This window comes from Hydra vulgaris, chromosome 12, assembly GCF_038396675.1.
Source record: "Hydra vulgaris chromosome 12, alternate assembly HydraT2T_AEP".
In the NCBI taxonomy this organism is placed as follows: domain Eukaryota; kingdom Metazoa; phylum Cnidaria; class Hydrozoa; order Anthoathecata; family Hydridae; genus Hydra; species Hydra vulgaris.
In genome coordinates, this window is record NC_088931.1 from 76,177,501 (window position 1) to 76,204,246 (window position 26,746).

The following is a 26,746-nucleotide window of genomic DNA, read 5'->3' on the forward strand; positions in this document are numbered from 1 at the left end:
AACGAAGTTTGTATTTGGCTGCTTACACATTATACTAGAGTTGTGACAGGATATCAGATTCCAGAACTATTTGGAATAGCTTATATGAAATCTGCAAACATGTTGACAGCTGTAAGTTGTTTCAGAAAGACTGGAATAAGTCCACTTAATCCTGAAGTTTTTGATGATTGGATGTTTGAGCCTTCAGAAACAACCAACAGGTCATTTCCTGAGATGGATTCAGCAACACCAAATCTAACTACCAAGTCTCAAACACCAACTATTTCACTGCAAGAATTATCTCTGACATCTTGCTCTGAATCAGAAACTTGTACCACGAAAAGTATACCCCCGGCGATTTTTGCGATTTGTGTTTAATAACATTTTCAAAAACTGTTGCATTTTTTTCTAAATTGCTAAAATTAAAAGCTTTTTTTTGTTGTTGTTGTTTGTTGAAATACACTGATAAAAAAACACAGGTCGTTTTTATTTTCATATTTCATTAATCTAAACCTTTCGGGGGCTGTTATGACCCCACTTCCCTATATTATTATATATATATATATATATATATATATATATATATATATATATATATATATATATATATATATATATATATATATATATATATATATATATATATATTATATATTTAAACAACTTTAAAAAGTATTCTACACAATAGAGTGCTCAATGTTCTTAAAAGAACAGAGCAATTATATATTAGTAGAAAATAACTTAAAAAATTTTTTTCCATTTGACACTGTGCTTCATCAACAAAGATTCTTCAGAAATGATTCATTTCTGATGAATCTTTGTTTGATGAAACACAGTGTTTAAATGGAAAAAATTTGTGTTAAGTGATTTTCTACTAATATATATATATATATATATATATATATATATATATATATATATATATATATTATATATATATATATATATATATATATATATATATATATATATATTGCCATTATTAACATATGATATTATAATCGTAGAAATATAATTTATATCTATATCAATAACTAATTAACAGATTTAAAAACAACACATTTGGAAAACATCAAGTTAAAACTTTTTTTGTAATTCGTAAGTTTTGTAAGTTGTTCCAAGGGAGTTAATATATTATGGGGAGTTAATTTGTTTCGCCGACAGGGGTTAATTTATTTCAAGGGGAGTTAATCTATTTCAAAATAGATTAACTCCCCGGGTAATTTTTTACGCAACGGGAGTTAATTTATTATGGGGGTTAATTTATTTCATGACACCGGCAAATAATATGATAATATATTATTTGCCGGTGCCTATAATCCGGCAAAAATTTCAAATCAATTATTTAGTATTGAAAGAATTCGTATTATCTGATGTTTTAAATTAGTTTATATATATATATATATATATATATATATATATATATATATATATATATATATATATATATATATATAAATTAGTAAAAAACACTTATCTAACTTTTATCTTCTACTTTAAGTTTCACCATTGCTGGATCATCAGAAGGAGTCATCAGAACTCTTCCTGATGATCCAGCAATGGTGAAACTTAGAGTAGAAGATAAAAGTTAGAAAAGTGTTTTTTACTAATTTATATATATATATATATATATATATATATATATATATATATATATATATATATATATATATATATATATATATAATATATATATATATATATATATATATATATATATATATATGTATATATATATATGTATATATATATTATATATATATATATAATATATATATATATATATATATATATATATATATATATATATATATATATAGTTTTTAGTTTAATGCTTACTTCTAACGGATATTTTTTGCTATCAATCTGGTGCTCTGATCCTCGATCTGATGCGCATCCAAAGTGAAAACGAACTTCGGATAAAAGGTTTATTTTTTCAAGTCCTCCTCCCTCGAGTGTTATTCCAGAACCAGGTTCGGAGCGCATCTTAAGATAGTTTCGATAGTTATCCAAATAAACATTTTCATAAAGTGTTTTATGCGTAAAGTAAGTTATTTTCAGTGGGCTCCAATTTGCCATTCTTATTGAACCTTGAGTAATAATATTTATTGGTGATTGTCTTTTTTCAGGAGAATTGAGACAGCTATTAGGCCATTGCTTTGGTCCTATATTTAAAATGTAGTTATGAATGTTGTAACGTATATATATATATATATATATATATATATATATACATATATATATATATATATATATATATATATATATATATATATATATATATATATATATATATATATATACATATTACTTTTAAATTAGAATAAAGAAATTACCTAATGGACCGTCAGCGTATGAAAACAATTCATCCATATGTGTATCTCTATTAACTTTTTTTATACCTAAAATAGTTGAAAATACACATCAAAAATAAAAGGAAAAAATATCAAGACCAGACCAAGAAGTTCAAAATATTTAAAAATAAAAATAAATTACTATTAATATCATAAATAGTATAATATAGAATATATCATTCAACTATTTTTTTTTTAAACATATTCACTTCCAACAAAAATTCAGGCAACCACTATTAATTTGGGAGTTACTAGGAAGAAAAGAACAGTGTAACAGAGCAAGGAAACGGTTGACAAAAGACTTGAAAAATTGTAGGTTGTATGAATCAAGAAAACATGAAGATGGGAGACAGTTTCAAAGCATTGATGAGCGAGGAAAGAAACTAGACGAATAAAAGGTTTAAATAGAGCATGTAGGAATAGATATAATAAAAGGATGCAATTTAGCTAAATGATTAGTCAAGCGAGAACAAATTTTGTTTGTAGGAACTTGAGGTGATAGCTCGTTAGAGCAGTAACCATGATAGTATTTGTAGAAAAGAGAAAGAGATGCCACCTTACGCAATGGGAGAGCGGTGCAAGCTTGGCAGATATATCAGGAACAACTATATTAACAATGTATTTTTGGACCTTGTCTTGAAAAGAAAGAGTATCATTAGAAGAACCAGCCCACATGTGACAACAGTATTCCATACAGGGACGAATAAGAGGTTTGTAGAGGTAGAGAATGGAATTGGGAGTAAGAAAATGGCGAGCACGATATAGAGAAGCAATCTTAGCAGATGCTAACTTTGCAATGTATATATGGTTTCCATGACAGATCAGTAGTGAATGATGTAAAAATCTAAGAAGGTGTAAAATAGGGGACTCATTAAGAGGATTGCCATTCATCAATACAAGAATGTCGACGATATTGCAAAAGAATAGTAATTGTTTTCCTTCAAAAATGCTGTCTAGAAAACTTGTATAAATGGAGTTTTTTTATTTGTTTGTGAAGTTAGTGTTTTTTTTTGTTTTTTGTTTTTTTGTCAAGTTTGTAATGGTCTTATTTTATATTACAAAAATAAAATTAATAAATTTACTGATTCTTGTGTTATAACTTTAAAATAATGTGATGCCGTCATGTACGAAATTATAAACGTCAAACTGAAATACTATTAATAAATATTTCAATTTTAAACTAACGATAGTAGACAATAATGTAAATCAAAATTGTTTATCTATGTTTTAGATTTTAAATTATTAAGTATAACGTTTTTTATTTTGCAACTTTGAGATTTTCTGAATAATAAAATAAAATGTTTTTTTAATTACTTTCATTTCTTTCAACATATATAAACATATTTGACCTTTAAAAGGCAATTAATAGCTATTTTACTGTATAATACATGTATGTAGTATTATACTATGTCAGATATACTTTGTACAGTTAACATTTATTGTTTAACAAAATTTTAAAGTTTTTTCAATAATAGTTTTTTTTACTGAGTATGTAGCCTTAATAACGAATTGGGCGCATAACGTTATTTCAACGTTGATATTCGGTTGATCATTAGTCGCGATGCCATGTAATCAAAAAGCAACAAATTTATCAATTTTGTCAAAATCACGTATTTAAAATTATAAAATTTTAACGTTATTTCATCAACTTTTTTTTTATAAAAAAATATCAAACTTTTTATTCTAACTATTAACATGTTTAAGAAACTTTACCGAATCAGTTGTCAGCTGTTCGGAATAACCGGTTTACGGTTATAAAGTTGCTAGGATAAACTGAGGTAAGAGTAAACGGTTTAGCTTCAAATTCAATTATTAAATAAAATATATATATATATATTTTATGTGTTTTTTTTTGTTTGTTTTTTCGTTTTATAAAGAATTTTTTATATTATATAAATATATAAAAATTGAGAAAAAAATAATTTGAAGTATTAGAACTTTTCTTTCATAAAAAATAGATTTTTATGAAGAAAAAACCCGTTTACTTTCCCCTAATCATTAGGAGAAGGGAAACTAGTTCAATTTTAATAACAATTAATTAAGATATAAATAAAATCAAATTAAATTAATTAAAACTAAAGTGAAATTAGTCTTATTAAAAGTTAAGTTTACAAAAAACTATTTTAATCAAATATAAGAAAAAATCTATTTATATGTTAAATAAATTGGAGTTATTTTTTATGGTCAGAAGCAAGTCCACGGTACTTTTTCATGCAAGAAAACTCTTTATCTATTTTGAATTTTTTGGGTAAACGCGATCGACAAACCCAAGACTTGCAACTAAAAACCTCACATTGGTACCTCATGTTGTTTTGAGTTGGCAATGCCTTTTCCCAAACACTGTGACACTTTTTTAACCTCTTGATGTTTTTGTCTTGTCTCGGTTTTTTGAATGTTGCAATTGTTTGACTATTTGGCCTTATTGTCTTGCTTTAGTTTCTCAAGCACCTCAGATAAACTTAGAAACTGGCCTTTAACTCTCGGATTTGTGTTGAGTGTTTTGGTTTTTTTTTGTGTGTCAACATGGTGGCGCTGCAAAACATTTTTCAAATTGCCTTTGAGTCTTTCTGTGAAGTGTTACAACATTTGATACGTTTGAGCAGAGTCTCTGGTGTTGTTATTAATTTCTGAAGTTTGCGAATTGTTGTATTTTGATGCTGACTGATGTAAGATAATAATGAAGTAGGTTGAGGATGATGAAGCAATCTCAGATGAAAATGATAAAGCAGGCTGAGATGGTACTTGAAATGTTTGAACAATTTGTAATTTTGATTGATTAATTTTGCTAATATCAGGTGGAAACAAAACAGTGTTTTCAAATCCATAAATTATTTGTGTTCGCGTAAATGCGTCACCGGAGCTAAAAAGTTTTGCTTGTAGTTGAATGAAACTTTCTTTTGTTAAGTAGCTGAAATTTGCAGCTGCATAAAATTGCTGCTATACTAAAACTAGCTTAACGTGACAATATGCACCTACCTTGGCTGAAGTTTGTGGGACAAATGAGTCGGTAAACATATCAGCTTGATGTTATTGGCAATTCAAAAGCATGCAACATCGTAAGTAACTTGTGGGACGTATCCGTCCAATACTAAAATGTGAATACTTGTAATTGAAAAAATTATTTGAATAATTCATTAATTGAGTAAACTACACAATTTAAGTAGACCAAAACAAACTATCTAAAATTAATTAGACTGCCGGTATGAATACTTTAGTGAGCCATTGAATAAATTGTTTCTCTTCCATCCAACCCAACTTGGACGTTGTAAAAAGAGTGTTTGGTTGTCCCCTTACATACCAGTTTTTGTTGAGACGTAATATTGATGTATAAACTATGAATGGTGGCGAAATGGTACCGGCAGCGTTGACACAATTACCGACTGTGTAATTAATTTTTTCATTATTGTTAACCAATTTTAAAGGGCATTTAAAACTAAGTCTACTATTTATATGCTATTTATCTTGATCACCTGAAAATCCAAATTAGTCAAAACTCCACAAATTGCACAAAGTGTTATTGTAAATATTTGCTTCAAGAAACTACTTTTGAAGTGTATTGAAATAAAATTAATTTTGCCCTTGGTACCAGAAGAATCTCTGAGAGACGAAATGTTGCCTGTTACTCTGAGGTTTAATTTAGAAGCTTGATACCATTCTTGATCTGGTATACCGTTTGGTGGAAACAAATGACGAACTTGATTTGTAGATATCAAATAACCCCAACTATTGCAATGACATCTGCGAACGTTCTGCCGAATCCCCAATCGACTAAACTGATAAGTACTAAAACAACAATAAATTAAAACGCTGGACTTAGCACGGTAGTTATACCTCTACCATGTGATTGGACATTGTTGTGCACCCACTTATGAAGAGTTGCCTTTGGTATGTTGTATGCCTCTGAATCTTTTCTGAATAACATTTTGCGTTTTTAAAAATTTGTTCTATTGCAAGTTGCAATTGCTCTTCATTGTAAGTTGTTTGCATTTTTGCAAGCAATTAGTATGTTTACTCTTCCTGAAAATTATTTTTTTCTGTTTTTCTCTCATAAATTTTTTCCGCAACTAGCAAATACAATTTTAAAATAAGAATCTCGATCTTCATAAAATTTTCTACAAAACGCTCTTTTTAGTTTAGTAAAATATAATGTTTGTCTTGTGAGTTTTAAAATTGATTTTTTTAAAAATAAAAATTTCTATACAAGGGGGAGAATTCTCAAGTTTGCTAAAGCAAAAAATATTTTTACATTTTTAGATAGAGCACAAAATTCTCTATAAAACGGGGCTTCGCTTTTTTAAAGATTTTTTTTTAACTTTTAAAAAATGTGAAAGTAAAAAAATTGCTCCCCTGTTTACCCTATTTTTTGTCAGTTATAATTTTAAGTTATTTCAAGACGGTAAATGGTTATTTTCAAATATCGGTTTAAGATTTATATAAGATTGTTGTTGAAATCTTTAATTAATCTAAAACGTTCAAAACGTTTTTTTATTATTACAATCTGATAAATTAATAATTAGGGATCAGGGCGCCGTGTTTTTTCTTGAGGACAGAATTTTTTTCTTTTAATACGGCAAAAACTTGGACCCCTATGGCGCAGAGCCAACATGTTGTTGTTTTTAAAATAACTTTTTTTTCAGTCCATAATAAAAATAAGAAAACGGTACCATATTTCTTTGTGTCTTAAATTAAAGTGAAGTTAAAATTATTATTCAAAACCGGAAACTCATCATTATTTCTAGGCATTAACGGCTGTTGAAGCTTTAAATTTAACTTCTGGTGTAATACGATTTTCTCATTGAAGACTTTTCAATAGCGGATTTACATCTGGAATGGGTTCTGTAAAACCGGGCCTACTACTTTACCGCTTCTTGCGTGTGAAATTTTTGTATTTTGCTTATTTCAAAAGTAGCTTTTGTGAAAAGTTTTTTCTAAATAAAATGATTTATAATTCTTATTAGCATTCTTTGATTTATATATCCAGCGGGCACACCAATGTTGGAACAACCAATCCAATTTGCGCTATTGGAACCATATGTTTTTAAGGGTCAGATTACGTTTTCTTAGCATCCCATATATAAAAATGAAGATGTTTTGAATCAAACTCGAATCACCAAGATTTTTAGCAAAACGGTATCATTTGACATAAACATAAATATACTTAAGTTTAGAGTTTGCACACCATCTGAAAGTGTCGAATTTGCAACACCAAAAAGTCATGATTGTCCTAAATAGCGCGTCGCTCAGAGCAATCAAAACTCAATTCTGATGTCAGTAATGGATTCCCTGTTCCCAAAAACATATAATTAGGTGTATAATATGGCTGTATTTCGACGTTTTCTAATTTTGCTCATTTTTGTTATATTCTGGCCCACTGTGCATTACCCAAAGTTCAGTGAGAGTCAAATCTATTGATCATAAGGAATTCTTTTCATTTCTTGGGATGAATTTTCTAATGGATTACTATAAGCTTTCCTTACGAACAAACTATTGGTGTCATGAGCCTGGTCTCAGAGCTGCATTTATATCCAGTATTCTTTCACGTAATCAATTTGTTGAAATATTAGTTAATCTACATATCAATCATAACTTGGCTATTCTAAATGATAACAAAGACTGTTTAAGTTACGTCCATTTATTGGTTTTACTAATGATTATTTCAAGAAAATTTTTTATATGCAACAATTCAAAACAACCGAAAGTGTTTGCCAATAAGAATGAAAAAGATAAAAAACTTCAAAGAAGTGATAATGACAACGGAGTTTTTTCTGAAGAAATTTACTACTACAAATGAATGGATAATAGAGCTATGAAAGTTGCCTCTAACTTTCATGGTACAGAATCTGCAAATCTTTTCAAACCCCAGAACTTATTTTAAGTGTTTATTTTCAAGATTGAGCAATAAACGCTAAAATAAACAAAGGATAAAGTTTTTAGTTTTTGTTTGACATTTTAAAAAAAGCATACTCTGTATGTTTTGTTAGGGTGGCTTTCTGTAAAATTAAAATAAGTATGCTTGTTTGTTTGGTAATTTCAGTTCACATGAACTTTGTATTAGTCTTAAATATACAAAATTCATGTTAACTGTGCTAACACAAGCAAAAGTTAAAATTTCATAAGTAACATAAAATTAAAGAATTTTAAAATATCCTAGATTTAGCATGATAGTATTCTGAAGTACCAATTTTATTTCTATGACAACAATAGTTTTAAACTAATTTTTTTTGAAAATTATCTTTTATCTATTAGAATATCTGAGATAATTTAAACCATTTTATTTTTGGTTTGGTAAACAAAAGGTTAAAAAGAAATTATCGGTGATGCCGGCAACGCCGAATATTGATTCTGAGATTAATTGCCGACATGATTTTTTAATATATAAATTTAGATATTCATCTCAAGTACAAGGTAGAGTAGTACAGTGGATACCGTAAAATATATGGAGCTCTGATTTCAAAGCATTCTCTTAGAAAAATTAAATTTGCGAAAACTAATGTTGTATTTCAACGCCATCAATTAATATTATTTATTATTAAATGACAACGTAATTTATTAGTAATTTTTATTTTTTTTTAGTTATTCCATTATTATTTATTATTTTTGAAAAATTAATAAAATGTAAACAAGTCATCGGACAGCCGTAAGGGTAGCGGAGTATACAAACCTCGACTGGTTTAGTCATAGGCGTAATGGAGTGTATTTAAATTGACAAAAGGTTAAAAAAGTGTTTTCTTTTTTCGGTAACTTTTTTTCATTGCTGGAAGATAATTTATAAAAATAAATAAAAAAGATACCAAATGTTAATCTATTTATCTGATTTAAACTGTTTTCCACAGTAGCAATGCACTACCGATTTCCGGCAATACATACTCATACTAATCATACTACATACTAATGTAGTATTAGACCTTTACTACCGCCTTTTTCTTTCACTTCTCAGTTAAAATCTTGTATTAAATTTTTCTCTCTAGTCAAATCCCATATTAGATTTTTGCTTCTCATTAAAAATCTAATATGGAGTATTAACTGATATTTACTTATACTTACTCCCAATGCCCCCAACCCGATCGCCCCTCCTCCCCAAATAGTACGTTAAAAAGTCATCTTTTAAACTTAAAACAGACGTTCATAACGTTCAATTGACGTTAAAAAGACGTCTATTTTACGTCCTGTGCCGGCTGAGTGCGAAATTTTCTATTTTATATACTTTCACATAATGTTTCTCGGTAACATGCATTTTGCAACTTTGTTAATTTTAACAATATTTTTTTTAACTTTTAAAGATTGTGGCTTTTTGAAAAGAAAAAAAGAAGCAATTTCGTTTAATATGAACATTATTTTAAAATATTTTATTCCTTGAATCAATTGAATCTAAATATAATATTGCTTAAAGTAGCAGAACCCCCTCGTTCTGCTTGTCGAGTTTTGCGAACAAACTTTGTGAGCAAACAATCATTAAAGGTTTTTCGCTATTTCAGTCCATTTTAAACATCGCTATTGTAAACATTACCATAGTACAAAGTGCCGCACAAGTTTTTAAACAAATGCAGTTTTAAACCACGAAGCTTAATTTTTTAATTAAAATATTTAGTAATTTAATCCTTGACTTATCTTTATTTATTTTACCAAAATTGTTATTATTTTTTAGGTAGCACAGCAACAAGAACAACCTTGTAAGAATGAAATTTTTTGTTTCAGTATATTTAAAATAATCTTTTTTTTTTAAAACTTATTTGATGTGCTGTTGATAGCAATTTGTTTTCCTTTCACTTTTTCAGTTTTATATAAAGATGTAGATTTCTTACTACCATAGATATATATATTTATATAAATATATTTATATAAATATATGTTTTAATTCGTAGTGAACTTGCAACAAATATTTTGTGGGATTTTTTTTTTAATTATTTATGTTTTATATTATTTTCTTATACCTTTATAAATTTTTATTGTGTCAAACTTCTAATGGTATCTATTATTATTATTATTATTATTATTATTATTATTATTTTTGTGTAATCGATGCAAGGAATGGGTAAGATTTTTTTATTGTATTAAGGTTTATTGATTATTCAAACTTTTTACTAAATCGCAAAAAAAAACTTTTGACTGATGTTAATTTTTTTTAAATACTACTCTACGTGCAACTATAAATATAATTTTCTTATTTTAATAAAATAAAATTTTCTTTCTCTTCAGTAAACAATTTTTAACAAAGCTGGATGTGCAATCCTGTATGAAAGTATACTTATTTTTATATATCGCTGTATATTATAGCATGATTATACACAAACGCCAGTATTTTGTTGATATATCGCTGTTTATTATAGCATGATTATACACAAACGCCAGTATTTTGTTGATATATCGCTGTATATTATAGCATGATTATACACAAACGCCAGTATTTTGTTGATATACACCACCATATTATATTAGATACGATTGTCCTACAGAGATTTAGGAGGATATGTTTTTCTTTTTATATTGTTTATTTTTATATATTTTGAAATCATAGATTTTAATGTAGTATTAAGTATAAATTTATAAATGAAATCATGTGTTGGCAACCTAGTCAACAGTGACAATTCAACTCGAGTAAGTTGCAAGTTAATTTACTTTATTTAAAGTTACAAAAATCGAACTAGGGTAAACTTATACGAATATACAAAAAAATTCAGAGAAATTTTGAGAATAAATCTATTTTGTTATTTTTGGTTTTTTCGGAATTTCTAGCCATTCGAGTCTCGTCTCACCTGATTTTTCAGTAATAAAAATTTTCCGGTTACCGTTTTTATCTCGTTCTAAGTTTACTGATTCCTTGTTACTGTTACAGTTTCAAATAATTCTGAGATGCAACAGCTTCCTACCGGCTTTAGTTTAGTTTATTTCTCCGTTTAAAAATGTTTACCCTGTTCAAAAATATAACAAAATAAATGGCTGGAGCAAGAGGAAGGCATAAATTAGTCACCAAGTCCTTTTTGAATAAGCTTCTAAATATCCGTATCATGTTATTAAAAACAATATAAAAAAAGACAATTGCAAGATGTTAAGAAAAATTAATAAAAAAATATTTTTTTATATTTAAAGTTTAAAAAAAAGAATAAAAAACAAAAAACAAAAAAAAACAAAAAACAACAAACAACAACAACAATAACAACAACAACAACAACAACAACAACAAGCAAATAAATAAACAAAAAAAAAAAAGGTAAAAATACAATTATAAAAATGACAAGTCTCTCGTTTAGGGTTTTATATGGTAATTCAAAATAATAATAAATAAAACTTCTTTTGTATCATCAAAAAATATATTAAAGTGTTATAAATAACGTAAATGCAAGATAATTTGCAAAAATAGTCCACATATTTAAACTAAATAAATGTATAACAATAATAATTTTGCAGGTACCTTTACGTATAAATATTTTCAGTGAAAATCTGATAAAGACATTAAAATTCTTAATAATAATTGATTTTTTCTTTTTTGTTGAATGATCTTGATTTTTAAATTTCTTATCTTATTTTAATAACTTAAAGTACTAAATAACGTCGTAAATTAAATTTGAATTGCGGGAGTATTTTTTCTTTATTATTAACAATTTGCTGAAAATGTTTCTACAAAATAGGTCCCTGATACTGAAAAGAATATGAACATAACTTTAGATTACATTGTTGAGTAACAAAATTGGCTTACTTCACTAAAATAAGGGTAAAATTTTGTTGGAGATGTATAACTAGGTCTATGTTGATTATGAACACATTTAATGTTTTAAATTTAGGTAAAAGTGGCTCACAAAGAACAGTTCTTATTGCTGCAAACACGATTCTGCAAGCTCAAGTCCGATTTTATGTTTGGAGTATGACTTCAAGTTTCAAATTCGCTTCTTGCATTTCACCCTTAGTATGCCAAAAACTTTATCTCAACACTTTAGAATTAAAAGAATAAAAATAATAAAATAATTAGTCGAGGTTTTATACAGATAATTCTACAAAAAAAAAGAACAGCTAAATATAGAAAACATAAGGAAGAAAAATTAGTTGCCCACGTAATGAGCTACTCGTCAGTCCTTTCACATTACAAACGTAAGAGTTGCCCCAATCTATTCTGCACAATAATTTTTAACAGATATCTACGTTTCATGAACAACTTGAAAAATTATTGAAGTACCAAATTACTATTATATTTATTTCCATAACACTTGTTGGAAGAGGAAACAATAGTCTTAAAATAAACTTTTAAAAACAAAGTGACAGGTTTGTAACTGTTAATGGCAAGTTAAATTACAAATATCGACAAATCATGAAAGTAACTTCTGAATTTATGTGTCATCAAAGATTAGACTTGTGTTCGGAATGAAAAAGCACACATGGTTGACACAAAAAAACTGAATCAAAATCTGTTATTTTTCGGGAATATTAAAAATATTTTGATAATGCTGCTGTAACGGTAATATGATTAATCGGCAACATAATTTAAAACATCTATGTTTTTATTGGGCCACCAGTATCCTGAAATTATCAATTTCCATATTGTTGCATTTAAACCTAAACAACTAACCTTGTCTTATGATAAGGTTACGGTAGCGGTAACAGATGTTAAATATAATAATTAAGAAAGACAAAATTAATTTAAAATGGTTTCCTAGTTTGTGAATTTGCGTTATTAATGGAGTGGGGATGGAGAATTTATATGGGGATGCGGACGGTTTCTGTCACATTGCCACTCTCTACTCCCAATACCAGTTCCAACAAAAGAATGGCATTAAGTTGGTGTTGACCTCTGTAGTCTTCCTAAATAATTACATTGGAATTTGTGTTGTTTTAGAAATGTGCTGATCAAGTATCTAGATTTCTATATAAAGTCATATGTTGTCGTAGTTTTACAATGAATAATATTAATATTCAAGGTCGAGAATTTTTTATAAAGTTTCTTAAAAAATGTTTAACCTCAAAGGAACCTTTTAACGTATAACGTGAGCTTACCATCCTCAAGCAAAAAATTAAATTTGTGAACAGAGAAAAGGAGCAATAGCCCTATTTAATATTTAGTTAATAGATTATTTTTTGCATTTCAAATAACTTACAACAAGTCAACAGGTGCCACTCCTTTTCAAATAATATGTGCAACAAAGCCAGTTATATCTTTAAATTGCATAGAAGATGATTAAGAAAATTTAAAGTACTATATACATATGACGAGGTGTTTGATAATAAATCCAAAATTGTAAAATTGTTGAAGTTCTTGTTAGCAAAACAAAGTCTTTCATACCCACTAATAACAAATGAAGAACAAAAAAAATTTCATTTTTTGAAGGGCCCTCTGAATTTCAAAATACCATTTTAAAAGGTTTTGCTGTAGATAAATGTTGCAATTGGGGAAATCTATTGAATTTCATAAAAAAGGTGATGGAAATTGCATATTTCTTAAAGCAGAAAGTTTTTCTAAGACAAGACTTCTACAAAATACTACGCCAGCTATCAATTGATACTCTGTTGAAAATGAAATATAGAAATGCTTTTGAAGCGTGTAATTTGAAATCGGTTTTAAAATAGAGATTAAAGAATAGAAACTGATCAAATTTGAGGCACTGATTTTGAAATATATGTATTTATTGAAATATATGCTTTTATTGACTATATACATTTTTAAATTGACCGATTTTTAACATCCTACATGATCCATAACCTACTAAATGATCCACAACTTGTGGATCAATTAATAGGTTGTCAGTGGCAGTCAGATTTATAAATTATTTTAACAATGTATAAACATCAAAACATCTGGGTAAGAAAATAGGATGATGGGTAAGAAAATAGGATGATGGGTAAGAAAAAATGTATCAATAAAAAATTAGTCATTAAAAAGCAAAAATTAATGTAGTGAAATCATGTCGCAATCAGTGCTTGTCGCTTTTTTTTTTATTGATTGTCGAAAAACAAAATAAAGATTAACGTCGCAAATAGTCGCATTTTTAATTGTCAAAAAATGGAGTAAGGAATAATGTCGCGAATTGTTACATTTTTTGATTGTCGATAACAGAACAAGGAAAAAATGTCGCCTTTGAATTTAATGAACAGTGTCGAAAACAGAATTAAGAATATAGTAATCTCGCAAGTTGTTGCAATTTTTGATTGTCGAAAACAGAATAAAAGAATAATGTCGCAAATGAATTTATAAAATAATGTCGCAATAATTTATTTTTAACTATTGCGACACTATTTTATAATGTCATTATCAAAACTGTTTTCTTTTTAAATACATCCTTAATTAATTTAATTAAGGGTTCGGGTTAGGGTTAGTGTTAGGGTATTTTACATACATTGATTGACTAATTAGGGAGAACATGAAGAGGAATGTACGTACATCGATTGTCTAAATAGGAAAAACATGCAGCAAGAGTTCACACATTAACTTATTGTTTTGGTTGGGGCCAGCAACATATCAATTTAAGGTGGTACAACACCAAATTAATATATATATTATATATATATATATATATATATATATATATATATATATATATATATATATACAGTATTGGACAAAACATTTGCAACCAACATCGAACAATGCTAACAAGTGTTCCTAATTTTACATGTCTAAAATACGAAACGAACTATACTACCACAGCAAATAGTTCAGGAGTCTGGAGTCATAGCATGCCATGACATGAGCAATCAGCTGACAGGTGATAGCACACAGGCAGAATTTCGTTGACAAGTGCCATTTTGCAGCGGACAAAACAAGTGCAACTTTTTTGGTTTGTTTCATTTTCTTAAGTCTGGTCCGTGAAACTTCTGGATACTTCCTTTAATTATTAAAAAACTTCCGTCAACGTCACGGAAGTTTTTTAATAATTAAAGGAAGTATCCAGAAGTTTCCAGAAGCATCGAAAAGAAGCATCTAGAATCTTCCAGAACAGGTTCACACAGGTTCATTTTACTATATAAGAGACATGTGATTCAGTCAGTATATCAGTATAAGTCAATCAGTCAGAATTATCAAGACAGTTTATCGAAGTGAGTTTTATCAAAGTGTTTTATCGAAGAACATCAATACAAGAAGTGAAATACAACAAGTGTTTCATTACATCAATACAGTCCACATCCAACCAAGACGTTGTGTTTCACAGAGCATTATCGTACCATCACAAGGTAAATGTAACACGGTAAGCATTGAGAAGCGTAATTATTTATTTTTATTATTTTTATGACTTCAAGTGCAAAAATGGCTCCCGACAGTCTTGGATTGGAACTAAGAAAGAAGCCGGATTGTTTTCTCGACGCCCTGCAAAGAAACCGCTGATTTCACTAAAAAGCCAGAAGAAAAGACTCCTGTTTGCTACATCTCATATTGACTGGAATGTGCAGAAATGGCGAACTGTCCTGTTCAGTGATGAATCGAAGTTCAACATCATTGGGAGCGATGGCATTTGCCGTGTACGTCGACCGGCCAGAAAACGTCTTGATATACGTTACTGCCATAAGACCGTGAAGCATGGTGGAGGCAATGTAATGGTCTGGGGGTGTTTTTCTGCTAACGGTCTAGGTTCAATTTATCAAAACGATGGAATAATGGACCGTTTCACAAAGTTTCATTGATCACCTGATCTAATCTATTCCTCGACGATGCAAGGCTGTGATCGACAACAAAGGATTCGCCACGAAATATTGATAGCGAAATACAGCTTGGTCAACATTTTGTCGAGTTGCACTTGTTTTGTCCAGAAGGAAATCAACTTTTTTTAATACTTTTGATTAATTTATTAATTTTCGTGTACAAATAATGAACTTTGTGATGAATAAAACTTGAAGAACTTTGTCTCTAAACAGTTACATATTTATTTCTCTAAATTGAAAAAATGCAGCACTTTTATATAAAGAAACTTAATTAGCATTATTTGGTTGCAATCGTTTTGTCCGATACTATATATATATATATATATATATATATATATATATATATATATATATATATATATATATATATATATATATATATATATATATATATATATATATATATATATATATATATATATATATATATATATATATATATATATATATATATATAAACTATCCAAACTATTAAATATTGTTTTACTTTTAAACGTGGATAACTCAAAAAATTTCAATTAAAAAAATATAAACAAATCTATGATGACAAAAAAACTACCTCAAAAGTGCCTATTTGGACGAAATTTTAAAACAACATATCTTGAAGTAGACATCATTATAAGAAATGAAATATTGTATACTTATCTTGTGTCTTATGATAATCAAATAATCCATTTAAAAGATAGATTTTTTGAATATCAAACTCAATTATGAGTTATGAGTATCTATACATATGTTCTTTTAATATCAAATTTTTAATAGCTCTTTATAGAAATTTAAACAAAAAAATATATATTTATAGTTCATTAACAAGTATCTGTTAGTTAAATGAATTTCATAGCCACTTTGGTCAAGCACTAAAAACTTCAGATCAAGTCGACTAAGTTAACTTGAGAAATTATCTTTTGAAGTTTTGGCAAATGTGAAGAAATATTAACTGGAAAAATAAAGATTTGAAAGATTCTACAAATATTGAATTAAAAAAATTGTTTAAAATCCTTCAGAAACATAACTGTCATTAATTTGCTTTTCATCTAGGTAACCCTTTCTTATGAGTTTCTTACGAGTATCAAGAAGCTTTTTTTTTTTATCTTTTATTTTCTAAGGCATGCTATCGGAAAAATCTGTCCACCTTTCTTGATCAAAAAAGGATGTAAGAAAGCTTAAATGTATTTAAATCAATATATTTCTGAAAAATTAAGACTGTAAAGATTACATATTGATAGGGAAAAAACAAAAAAAAAAATTAAGTTTTACAGAAAATTCTGACTTTCTTTATGATGTCTCCCATAAGTTTCTGGACAGAGTGATTTTTGTAAGTTTTGGCAGCGTAATCTTCAAATCTGTAGCTGATTTTACTGTTTTTCCACTTAACTTCAATTTCTTTTTTATGATGGCCCAATATTTTTCAATAGGACGTAATTCGGGGCAGTTTGGAGGATTCATCTTTTTCGGAACCAACATCACTCCATTATTATCGTAAAACTTTTGAGCATCTTTTGAGTAATGTATTGTGGCTAAATCAGGCCAAAACAATACTGAAGTACTTCTATGAGCTTTAATTAGTCGTTTTATACGAGATAGACAACATTTGACGTATTCCGAAGATTTCATTGCGCCCAAACAAACATGAATTGGCGATTTTTTGCCACAAGAGCAAAGTGCCTGCCAAATCATCAATTTTTTTGAAAATTTATCAGTCATTATACTTGTATTTATCACTCACATACTTGTATTTATCACTCACATTTCCTCTTATTTTAGAAGCATAATAGCACACCCAGGAATTTGTTTATAATTCATTTTAACATAAGTTTCATCATCCATCAAAATGCATCCATTATGTTTTGTTAACAAGTTGTCATACAAATTTCGAGCTCGACTCTTTGCGGATTAAATTTTGTTTATCGTTTCGATTTGGCATTTTAACTACTTTAAAACTTTGATATCCAAGTCTCTGTCGCCATTTGTGTACAAAATTTTCGACCACTTCCTTGTTTTCTCTAAATAGTTTTCTGTTTTGTAAACCGTTTAAGAACAGTATCTACAGTTCTTCTTGATATTTTTAATGATTTCGCCAACTTTCTATTCGATAAAGTTGGATTTTTTAGGTGTTTGTCCACAATCTTTGTTTAGTTTACTCGGTTGACATTTTGAAACTAAATAATATTTTTAATTATTTTTTTCTGCCAAAATGTTCTATTATACAAACACTACCACACACAAAAAAATAATTTCAAAAAACGACCGTTAACTAGCTTTACCACACCGCAAATGGGGCAGATTTTTCCGATAGAATGCCTTATTGACTTGTGTCTCATTCAACTAATCCTCTTTTTTTTCTTTTTTAAACAAATTTCAATTTCCATTAAAAGTTAAAAGGAACGTGTTTAGTAGTTAAAAGATTTGATTTATAGCAAAATTTAAACTCGAAAAACATAGATTTAATAACAAGCTTGCAAAGCTTGAAAACCAAAGTTTAAATTCTTTTTAGTGAGGAAAAACCCTAGTAACCAAGTTAAAAATTTAGTCTCACCGTTGCTAAGGAAAAGAATATAGAGTGCCTAATAAGATCCTCATATCTTATAATAAATATATTATTTTGCCTTGAAATTTTGGATAAACAGCCTTTAATAAATACGAATCGTATTTACAAAAATGAAAAATTCAAAATAATTCCGTTTTCCTTGTTGTTTTTTTCTTTAAAAAATATAGTTTTACCTTTTTTCGATATATAAAATAGACACCATTATTCAGTTCTTATTTTTTTAACAATATTAATATTTCTGATAAACCAACAATAATAAATGAGGATTGGTTTTTTTTACTATTTGCGACACTATGCTTTTTATACTGCTTGCGGCGCTATTCTTTTTCTACTATTTGCAACAATATTCCACATTTTTTGCAATATTACGCCTTTTTAATACTCGACACTATTCCGAAGTTCATTTTTCGGCTCTATTAATATTATTATTATTATTAATTTAATAAAATTAATAATTTTTTACCATTTTTTTATTCTTTTTATACATGACACTTTTATACTTTTTTCTCATTTGTGGTTTTTTATATTTTTATATTATAAAAATTTTTTATTTAATATTGACAGTATTTGAAAAATTAAAATACAATTATTTACAATTAAGTTACTTTCTTTATATAACTATTATGCAAAACATTCAATAGACAAACGAAAAGGTTTTGCATAACAAAAGGTCTTCAAAAAAAAAAAAATTACTTTGTTAATTATTGAGATCGACGACATTAGATGTTGGTCTTTAGAATTTCTCACTAAAAAATCTACTCCTGTCCTTTTGGCTAGGGTGGCAAGGGTAGCATGAATGTGCCCTTTCTAGGAAATAGGTATGGTAAATTTTTGTGCTTTAAAAGCATTTTATTATCCAACATTTCATTATCAATATTTTATAACCAATATCTACCAACTGGAACTGGTAACTAGGTGGTATAGGTGGAAATAGAAAATTTTTTATTCAAATTTTTTAAAGAAAAAACAGTTTAAATTGTTTTAAACGAAACTTTAAAAAATATTTTATTGAAGAGAAAAAAAGACCCAGAATCAATAAGGAGCAGTGGCGCAATTCAGAAACAACTCAGATAAATAAACTGACGTTTAGAGAATTTTTTTGAAAATCGCAATTACGTTTAGAACTAATATGTTTCCAAAAATCAATCCGAAATTAAATAAAATATGTTATATTAAAATTTATTCTTCTTGCTATCGACACACGTTACAAGATTTTGTTTTTATGCTTTAACTTTTTATATATATATTCCAAATGTCTTTTAGTAGATGTATTGCAAAAAAGCAATAGTTTTTTGAGATTTTTATTTTCGAGAAAAAAAGAAAAAAAAGGAACACATTGTTAAGACAATATACAGTTATAAAACAAATATAGCAATAGCTATTTCAGTTTGTATTTTTATTTTAGATGATTATTTTTGACTGGTGATTTCGACGATTATTTGCGTAGAAATTTATATCTCTTATATATTTCTTAAACGTTATCTTAACTTAAATGTAACGATTTTAACCACTGAACTAATTTATTTTTTAGCTATGCTATTATGCAGTCTTACAGTAATGATTTTTTCTTTAGTTTTTTCGCGTATAAAGTTTTACTTATTATATTTTTTTTATAATTTATTGTTTATTTTTTAATTTAGTTTAGTTTTATTTTTTAGTAGTTTAGTAGTTTATTTTTATTTTTTGATTTATTAATTATTTTTAAATTGTCATATATAATTTTTTATACAGTTATATATTATTTGTTTTTATTTTCATTTTAGCTATTTATTATATATGTCTTAATATACGTGTATTATTATAATTTTTTTTTTCTTTATTTTTATTGTTTTTAATTTTATTTTGTCGTTTTTGTCTTGTTTTTTTTTAAATCTTTTTTTTGCCAATAGTATATAAGGTAATTTTTTGTTTTGTTTGTAATGTTCGTTGTCACTTTTATTATGATTTTCTCAGTGTTTTTTTGTTTATATTTTATTTATTTAGTCATATTATTTACAGTATATTTTGGTTATTATATTATAAGAACTATGATTAATACATTTACTAAATCCTTATTTTTTTTTTAGCAACAGTCGTTTTTATGTCATCGTTAGTTGTTACGTTTTGTCAGTTTATTACTGTTTGTAATTGTAACTTTGTATCTATAAACAATTGATGTATGGAAAATTATACCGATTTATTTAAATTATTATAATTACTATATTATTATTATTACTATTGTTAAAATAACCTTTTTTATTATTATTATTATTTATTATTATTATTATTATTGCTATTATAAATATTATTTTTATTGTTATTACCATTACTATTTTAATCATTGTCATTAGATGTTTACTTTATATTAGTAGTTTATACTATTTGTAAACAACCTTGAAATGTAATACCAAGTATTTTAGAAATATATTGATTGATTGTACAATCATGCCAAAGGCTGAAAGAATTCAAAGGAAAAAAACTAAGGAATTTACAAAAGCAGCAGCATCACTTTATCAGATCAAAATTACTACTTTGTTGAAAAAAACAAAAACTGAACCGGTTGAGCCAGAAAACCCTCACGGTGAACTACAGAATCAGGATATAGTTGACATAGGCAGTCAAAAAATAGACAGTACAGAAAAACAGGAGTCCGATGCAAAAGATGGTGAAATTCTTATCGAAAATCTTGTTAGAAAAGCGGAGGAATTCAATAAAATTGATTAAAAAATAAGTGACTGAAATGGAAGAACTTGTATTAAGACTTGGTTTAATGAGTTTAGTTGGTTATTTTATGATCGATCGCTGAAATCTGCTTTTTGTGAAACCTGTAAAAAAAATGACTCATATTCTGGTAGAATGTTTAAGCAATGGATTTAGAACATGAAGCAGTAGCACTAAAAGATTACGAGGACTCCAATGTTCATAAGGCTGCCACTTGCAGCCTTATGAACAAGATTGAGAAAGAAAATATAAATAAAAATATAAACTCTAAAGATTGAGAAAGAAAATATAAAGCTTACAACAATTAATGCTCAAATTGACCAAATGCACATGGAGAAGCAAACAGTTTCAAGAAAAGGCTTGCTAGCTCATTTTGGAGCATTGAAAACTATGCAGAGACTGTGCGAGAGGCAGCAAGTTTAGCTAATAAAATGATGGAATCAGAGTTTGTGTTGATGCTAGTAATTTGGCAGGACCTACTGCAACATTTACATAAAACAAGTACTGAATTGCAACAGGACAAACTTAATCTGGCAGAGTGCGGAAATCTCTATCAGAGTTTGGCAGTTTATCTAACCGACATGAGGGATCACTTTGATAAATATGAGAAAACTGCCAAAGAAATACTACCAGATGTTGACTATAAGCAATCGAAGAATTGTATCAGGAGAAGAAGAAAGCCAGCTGATGATAGTTTAGCAGTTGATGCTTCGACTGGGTGTAGCTATACACCCAGTCGAAGCATATAAGAGGTTATAATGATAAAGATCCAATATTTACCAGTTCAATTTGGATAATAGTAAAAGTGACAAGGCATTAAAAACTTTGATGATTGAAAACCATTATGTTTTATCTCATGACATCTTGCAAGAGCCAGAACAACTTCTCACATTAGAAGCACGAAGGCAGATTGTTGAACTGATCAAAGATGAATATTTCTATTTGGTAATTGCTGATGAATCCTCAGATATTACTAAGAAGGAAAAAATGTCGTTTAACATAGGAACTTGCAATGACAACTATGAAGTGAATAAAGAACTTATCGAAGTATATGAATGCATCAACGGTCATTCTTCAGATGCCTTGGTAACATATATTGAAGATATCCTTTTGAGGTGCAACTTGGAATATACAAAAGTTGCCGGAATTGGCTTTGATGGAGCACCAGTTATGAAATGCTTGGCAGCAAAACTGAAAAATACTTTTGGATAGCAAGCACAACATTTTCATTGCATGGCACATTGCAGCGAGCTAATTGTTAAGGATACATATGCAATATCATCATTACTGTCAGATTCCTTCACCATTGTACAGTCAATTTATGCAATTGTTGGGGCATATCCAACGCGTGTTGCCTTTTTTTGAACAAATCCAAAAGGATATATTGCATGAGTCTGAATCAGATGAATACAGAATACTGACACCGAGTGTCAATGACTTGGTGGACAACACGAACAAAAGCAGTACAAGTGAAGTTGGAGAAGATTGCAGAACTCCGTACAATATTGAACAGTTTTCAGAGTGACAAGACTATTGCTGCAGAAACAAGAGCGCATGTTAAAGGTTTATTATTTCAGCTTTCATCAGTAAAAACACTTTTTGAAATGCAAAGGACTTTTGAATTTTTTGCTATTCTAGATCTATCAAAGCAGTTACAAGAAATTAATCTGAGAGGTAATATCGTAGTATTCTGCATTCGAAATGCATCTCAGAAGTTTGCAGAACTTAGATCAGATAAGGAATTTAATAGAATTTTTAAGGCGGCAAAAAAAAAGTCTGGAATCAAGCAGGAGAATGAGTCTGAAACCGAAGTTACGCAGAGACAAAGTGTAATACCTAAAAATTTACGCAATTCAGTAATTACTGAGAAACTTACATTGGGCAGTGCAATGACTGGATCTGTCAAATTAGAGAAAAAACAAAAGAAATCTTATTTTAAGCAATTAATGCTATTCGGAACAGTTTGAGTGAGAGATTTGAACAGGATGGATTAACAGCTGTAAAAAATATAAAAGAAGTTTTGATTTCATTGGTGAATAAACAAGATCCCCCACCGTTTTTATTTGGAATGTCATTTTTTAATGATGTTGACATCTTGGAACTAAAAGTTGAGTTCAAGGGGCTACCAACAATTATTAACTTGTACAATGCTAATGCATCAATCAAAATGCAGAGTGTTTCTAGAGTGGCAACAATTACAGATATTTTATATGCCATGCCAGCTGCAAAAGTTGCCAATAAACAAACGTACAAATTAATGAAGCTTTACTAAACCATGCCTCCTATCGATATCATCATGTGAAAGTAGCTTTAGTGTAATGAGGAGAGTAAAAACATGGGTTAGGTAACAAACGGAGGCAATCACCTAAATAACATCATGTTTGCTCAGATACACAAAAAACAAACCGACAAAATTAACATTAAAAAAATTCCTAAATAGTTCGTTGAAATGAATGACAGTAGAATGAATTATTTCGGAAAATACTCTTGAAATTGTTCTAGCACCTTGTCAAGCTAAAAATGGCATAGGATGACATTGATTTATTTAGTAGACTGTTTAATAGCATACTATAACCTTTAGTGTTAATTGTACTGTACATGTATAACCTTTAGTGTTAATTGTACTGTACATGTATAACCTTTAGTGTTAATTGTACTGTACATGTATAACCTTTAGTGTTAATTGTACTGTACATTTATAACCTTTAGTGTTAATTGTACTGTACATATATAACCTTTAGTGTTAATTGTACTGTACATGTATAACCTTTAGTGTTAATTGTACTGTACATGTATAACCTTTAGTGTTAATTGTACTGTACATGTATAACCTTTAGTGTTAATTGTACATGCAATTCGTAATAGTAAAAGCAGTAGACAAAGTGAAATTTTTTGGTAAGTGCTCTTGTGTTTTGGTTTGCCACCCCTGCCCTTAGGCCCATCCGGCGTGCCTGGAATCAACCCCGATGTTTACTTGGTTCACACTTTAGAAAACAGTTTTTATACCAGCAATTTTGTATATCTTTAAGATAATGCGTAATATATTCTATCAGCAGAACGTGTTGACCTGTCCACTGGTTTATCTTTAAGTTTTAGACAAAATATTCTAGTGCCGTTTTTCCGTTATAAGAAGGAAAGTTTTTTGCAGTAACAAATTTTGAATGTTTTTAATAACAAACAACTATTTTGAGGGGGCTTCATCTTCATTACTTAATAATGGGTGAATAACTATAAGAAATGAAGCCCTCTTCAATTACAAATCAGCACACGTGTCTGCATGAACTGCTATAAGTTCTAATATAGACGGAAAGTATATTTCTTTATTAAATTCATTATGAATAATTATAAAAATTTTTAAATATTTGAACATTTTTATATATAACAAACTTTCTTAAGTTTTTCAATATAAAATATAAAAGAACAACAAATGTATAAGAAAATATGAGAAAATTCCAATCCGTGTATTTTAGGAACCAAGTACGCTAAAATAATGATGGTATAAAGTTTTTCAAATCGTTTAAATTGAAACCCAGGGGCTACTACTGCTTCTAACAATTCAACTAATATTGGAATTTTTAAAAGCTTATTTATACGGCCTGTAGTTTTTTATATAATTTCTTATTAGGAAATCAAATAAAATAAAAAAATTTCATAAATAAAATTTTACTTTTTTCTTTAAATTATTTACTTTTTAATTGAATTTTTAATGAATATTTTAGATGATTTGACTTTGGTGCTTTTATAAAGTTTGTACGCAGTAAAACTACAATTTTTGGAATCTCCTTTACACCTTTGTACGCCACTGTACGTTTTCATTGACAGTCCGCCCCCTCTTTGCTTACGTATGTATTAATTATCACAAAATTGAGCCCTCTCCCTTTAAAAGTTTAATGCATTAAAACTTTAGCTAATTCGACTATTTTAAAAAAAAATTGTAAATTTTGAAGACAATTTGTGTGTGTATGTGTATTTGTGTGTTTTATCATATAGTATCAAATATGAAACAAACTCAACTTAGTTTGCTACAAAGGAATTGAAGAGGGAAAACAATGGGATTTCCCTTATTGCGGACGTCATTAGTCATTAAAAACTGCTTGAACGGAACTTTTTACACAACTTTTAAACCTGATAAAATAACAAATGTAAATACTATTTCTAATCAATTTTATTTTCAGTGGCGGGTTTTAGGAGAGGGAGGGGGGGCATGGGGTATAGCCCCCCCTCCTTGGGACTTTTTTTTAGAATTTTTTTTTGTAAATTGACTATTATACTGAATTTGAACTATTATACTGACGAACGAAATTGATTATTATACGTAATTATAGAAAGTTACTTATAAATGAAAATATGCGGACCATTTTTTTTTTTAGACCTTTTTAGCCCCCTCCTTGGTGAGTGACAAAACCCGCCCCTGTTTATTTTTAAATTAATTTCAGATATGTATAGACTATATTAAGATATTGATAAACATTTATAGTTTATATTTTAGTTATATTATTTAAATCATTAAAAAAAATTTATATGCACTAGGTGAAAAAGTGTAAAAGCAGAAAAACTTGCAGAGAGTGCATTGCAGATGACTTGAACAAGCTAAATTTAAAAAAAGAAATTGTTCAAGACCTTGCAAGCGCGGAGACTCCGTGCAAGCGCGGAGACTAGGACGCTAAAACGATTATGATGATGATTATAAAGACATTATTGGCTATTACAGATATTTATAGGCTATATTGAAAAGTAATTTTTATGTATAACAAAAATAAATTACCTTTAAAATTGACATTAATTATAATATGAGGTGGAGTAGTGGTAGTAGAGGAGCCAACGGATACTGGAGATCGATCTAAAAAAATTTTTTTAAATGATTGATTGATAATACCCAGTGGGTACCATTATATATCCCGGTAGGCACCAAGACATCTCAATAACATCTCTCTCTGCATCTTAACATTAAGATTAACTGTAAAATGCCATTTATATGTCTGTTTTGTCCATTTTCATTATGTCCATTAAGATCTCACTGATAAGATCTAATAGTAATACAAATTAGAGATAGTGATAACACTAAAAAAGTTTTAGGGGCAGCAAATTGCTTGCATCGGATTGGAGAAGGGCGGCGCAAATTAGATTTCTCTCCTGGCGGCATAAGTCTAAGCAACTCCACTACTGTGTATTATCTGAGAATAAACAATATAAACGGGGCTTGGTGATAAGGCAGTTAATGTCTACTTTTTGCTCCGACTGTCTCATATATTTGTACGATTTATCTATCTAGGGTTATTTTATGAGGAAACAATGCATTTGTAAATAATATTTTTTGATAAGCATTTTCCACTCAAAGGGTAATCAAGTAGTTTCAACCTTTATTATTTTTTTTTTTTGAAAATTGTAATTAAAAAAAAACAAAAAAATTAATGCCTTTAAATGGAAAATACTTATCAAAAAATATTATTTACAAATGCATTGTTTCCTCGCAAAATAACCCTGATAAACAATATATCGGCTTAACCGAGGGCTGCTTTTGTACTTAAAAGAGACAATGCTGTCA

At 28.3% G+C, this 26,746-nt stretch overlaps 1 protein-coding gene across 1 annotated transcript in view; it reads right to left on the reverse strand.

Annotated features, from left to right (window-relative positions):
• Positions 1 to 26,746, reverse strand: part of LOC136089017 (carbonic anhydrase 5B, mitochondrial-like) — a 62,325-nt gene that overhangs the window by 19,138 nt on the left and 16,441 nt on the right. Inside the window, exons 3-5 of the mRNA XM_065814484.1 lie at positions 25,967 to 26,041; positions 2,316 to 2,381; positions 1,819 to 2,144 (exon numbers count right to left, since the gene is read on the reverse strand). Of these exons, the coding sequence (XP_065670556.1) occupies positions 1,819 to 2,144; positions 2,316 to 2,381; positions 25,967 to 26,041 (467 nt within the window). The remainder of the gene's footprint in view (positions 1 to 1,818; positions 2,145 to 2,315; positions 2,382 to 25,966; positions 26,042 to 26,746) is intronic.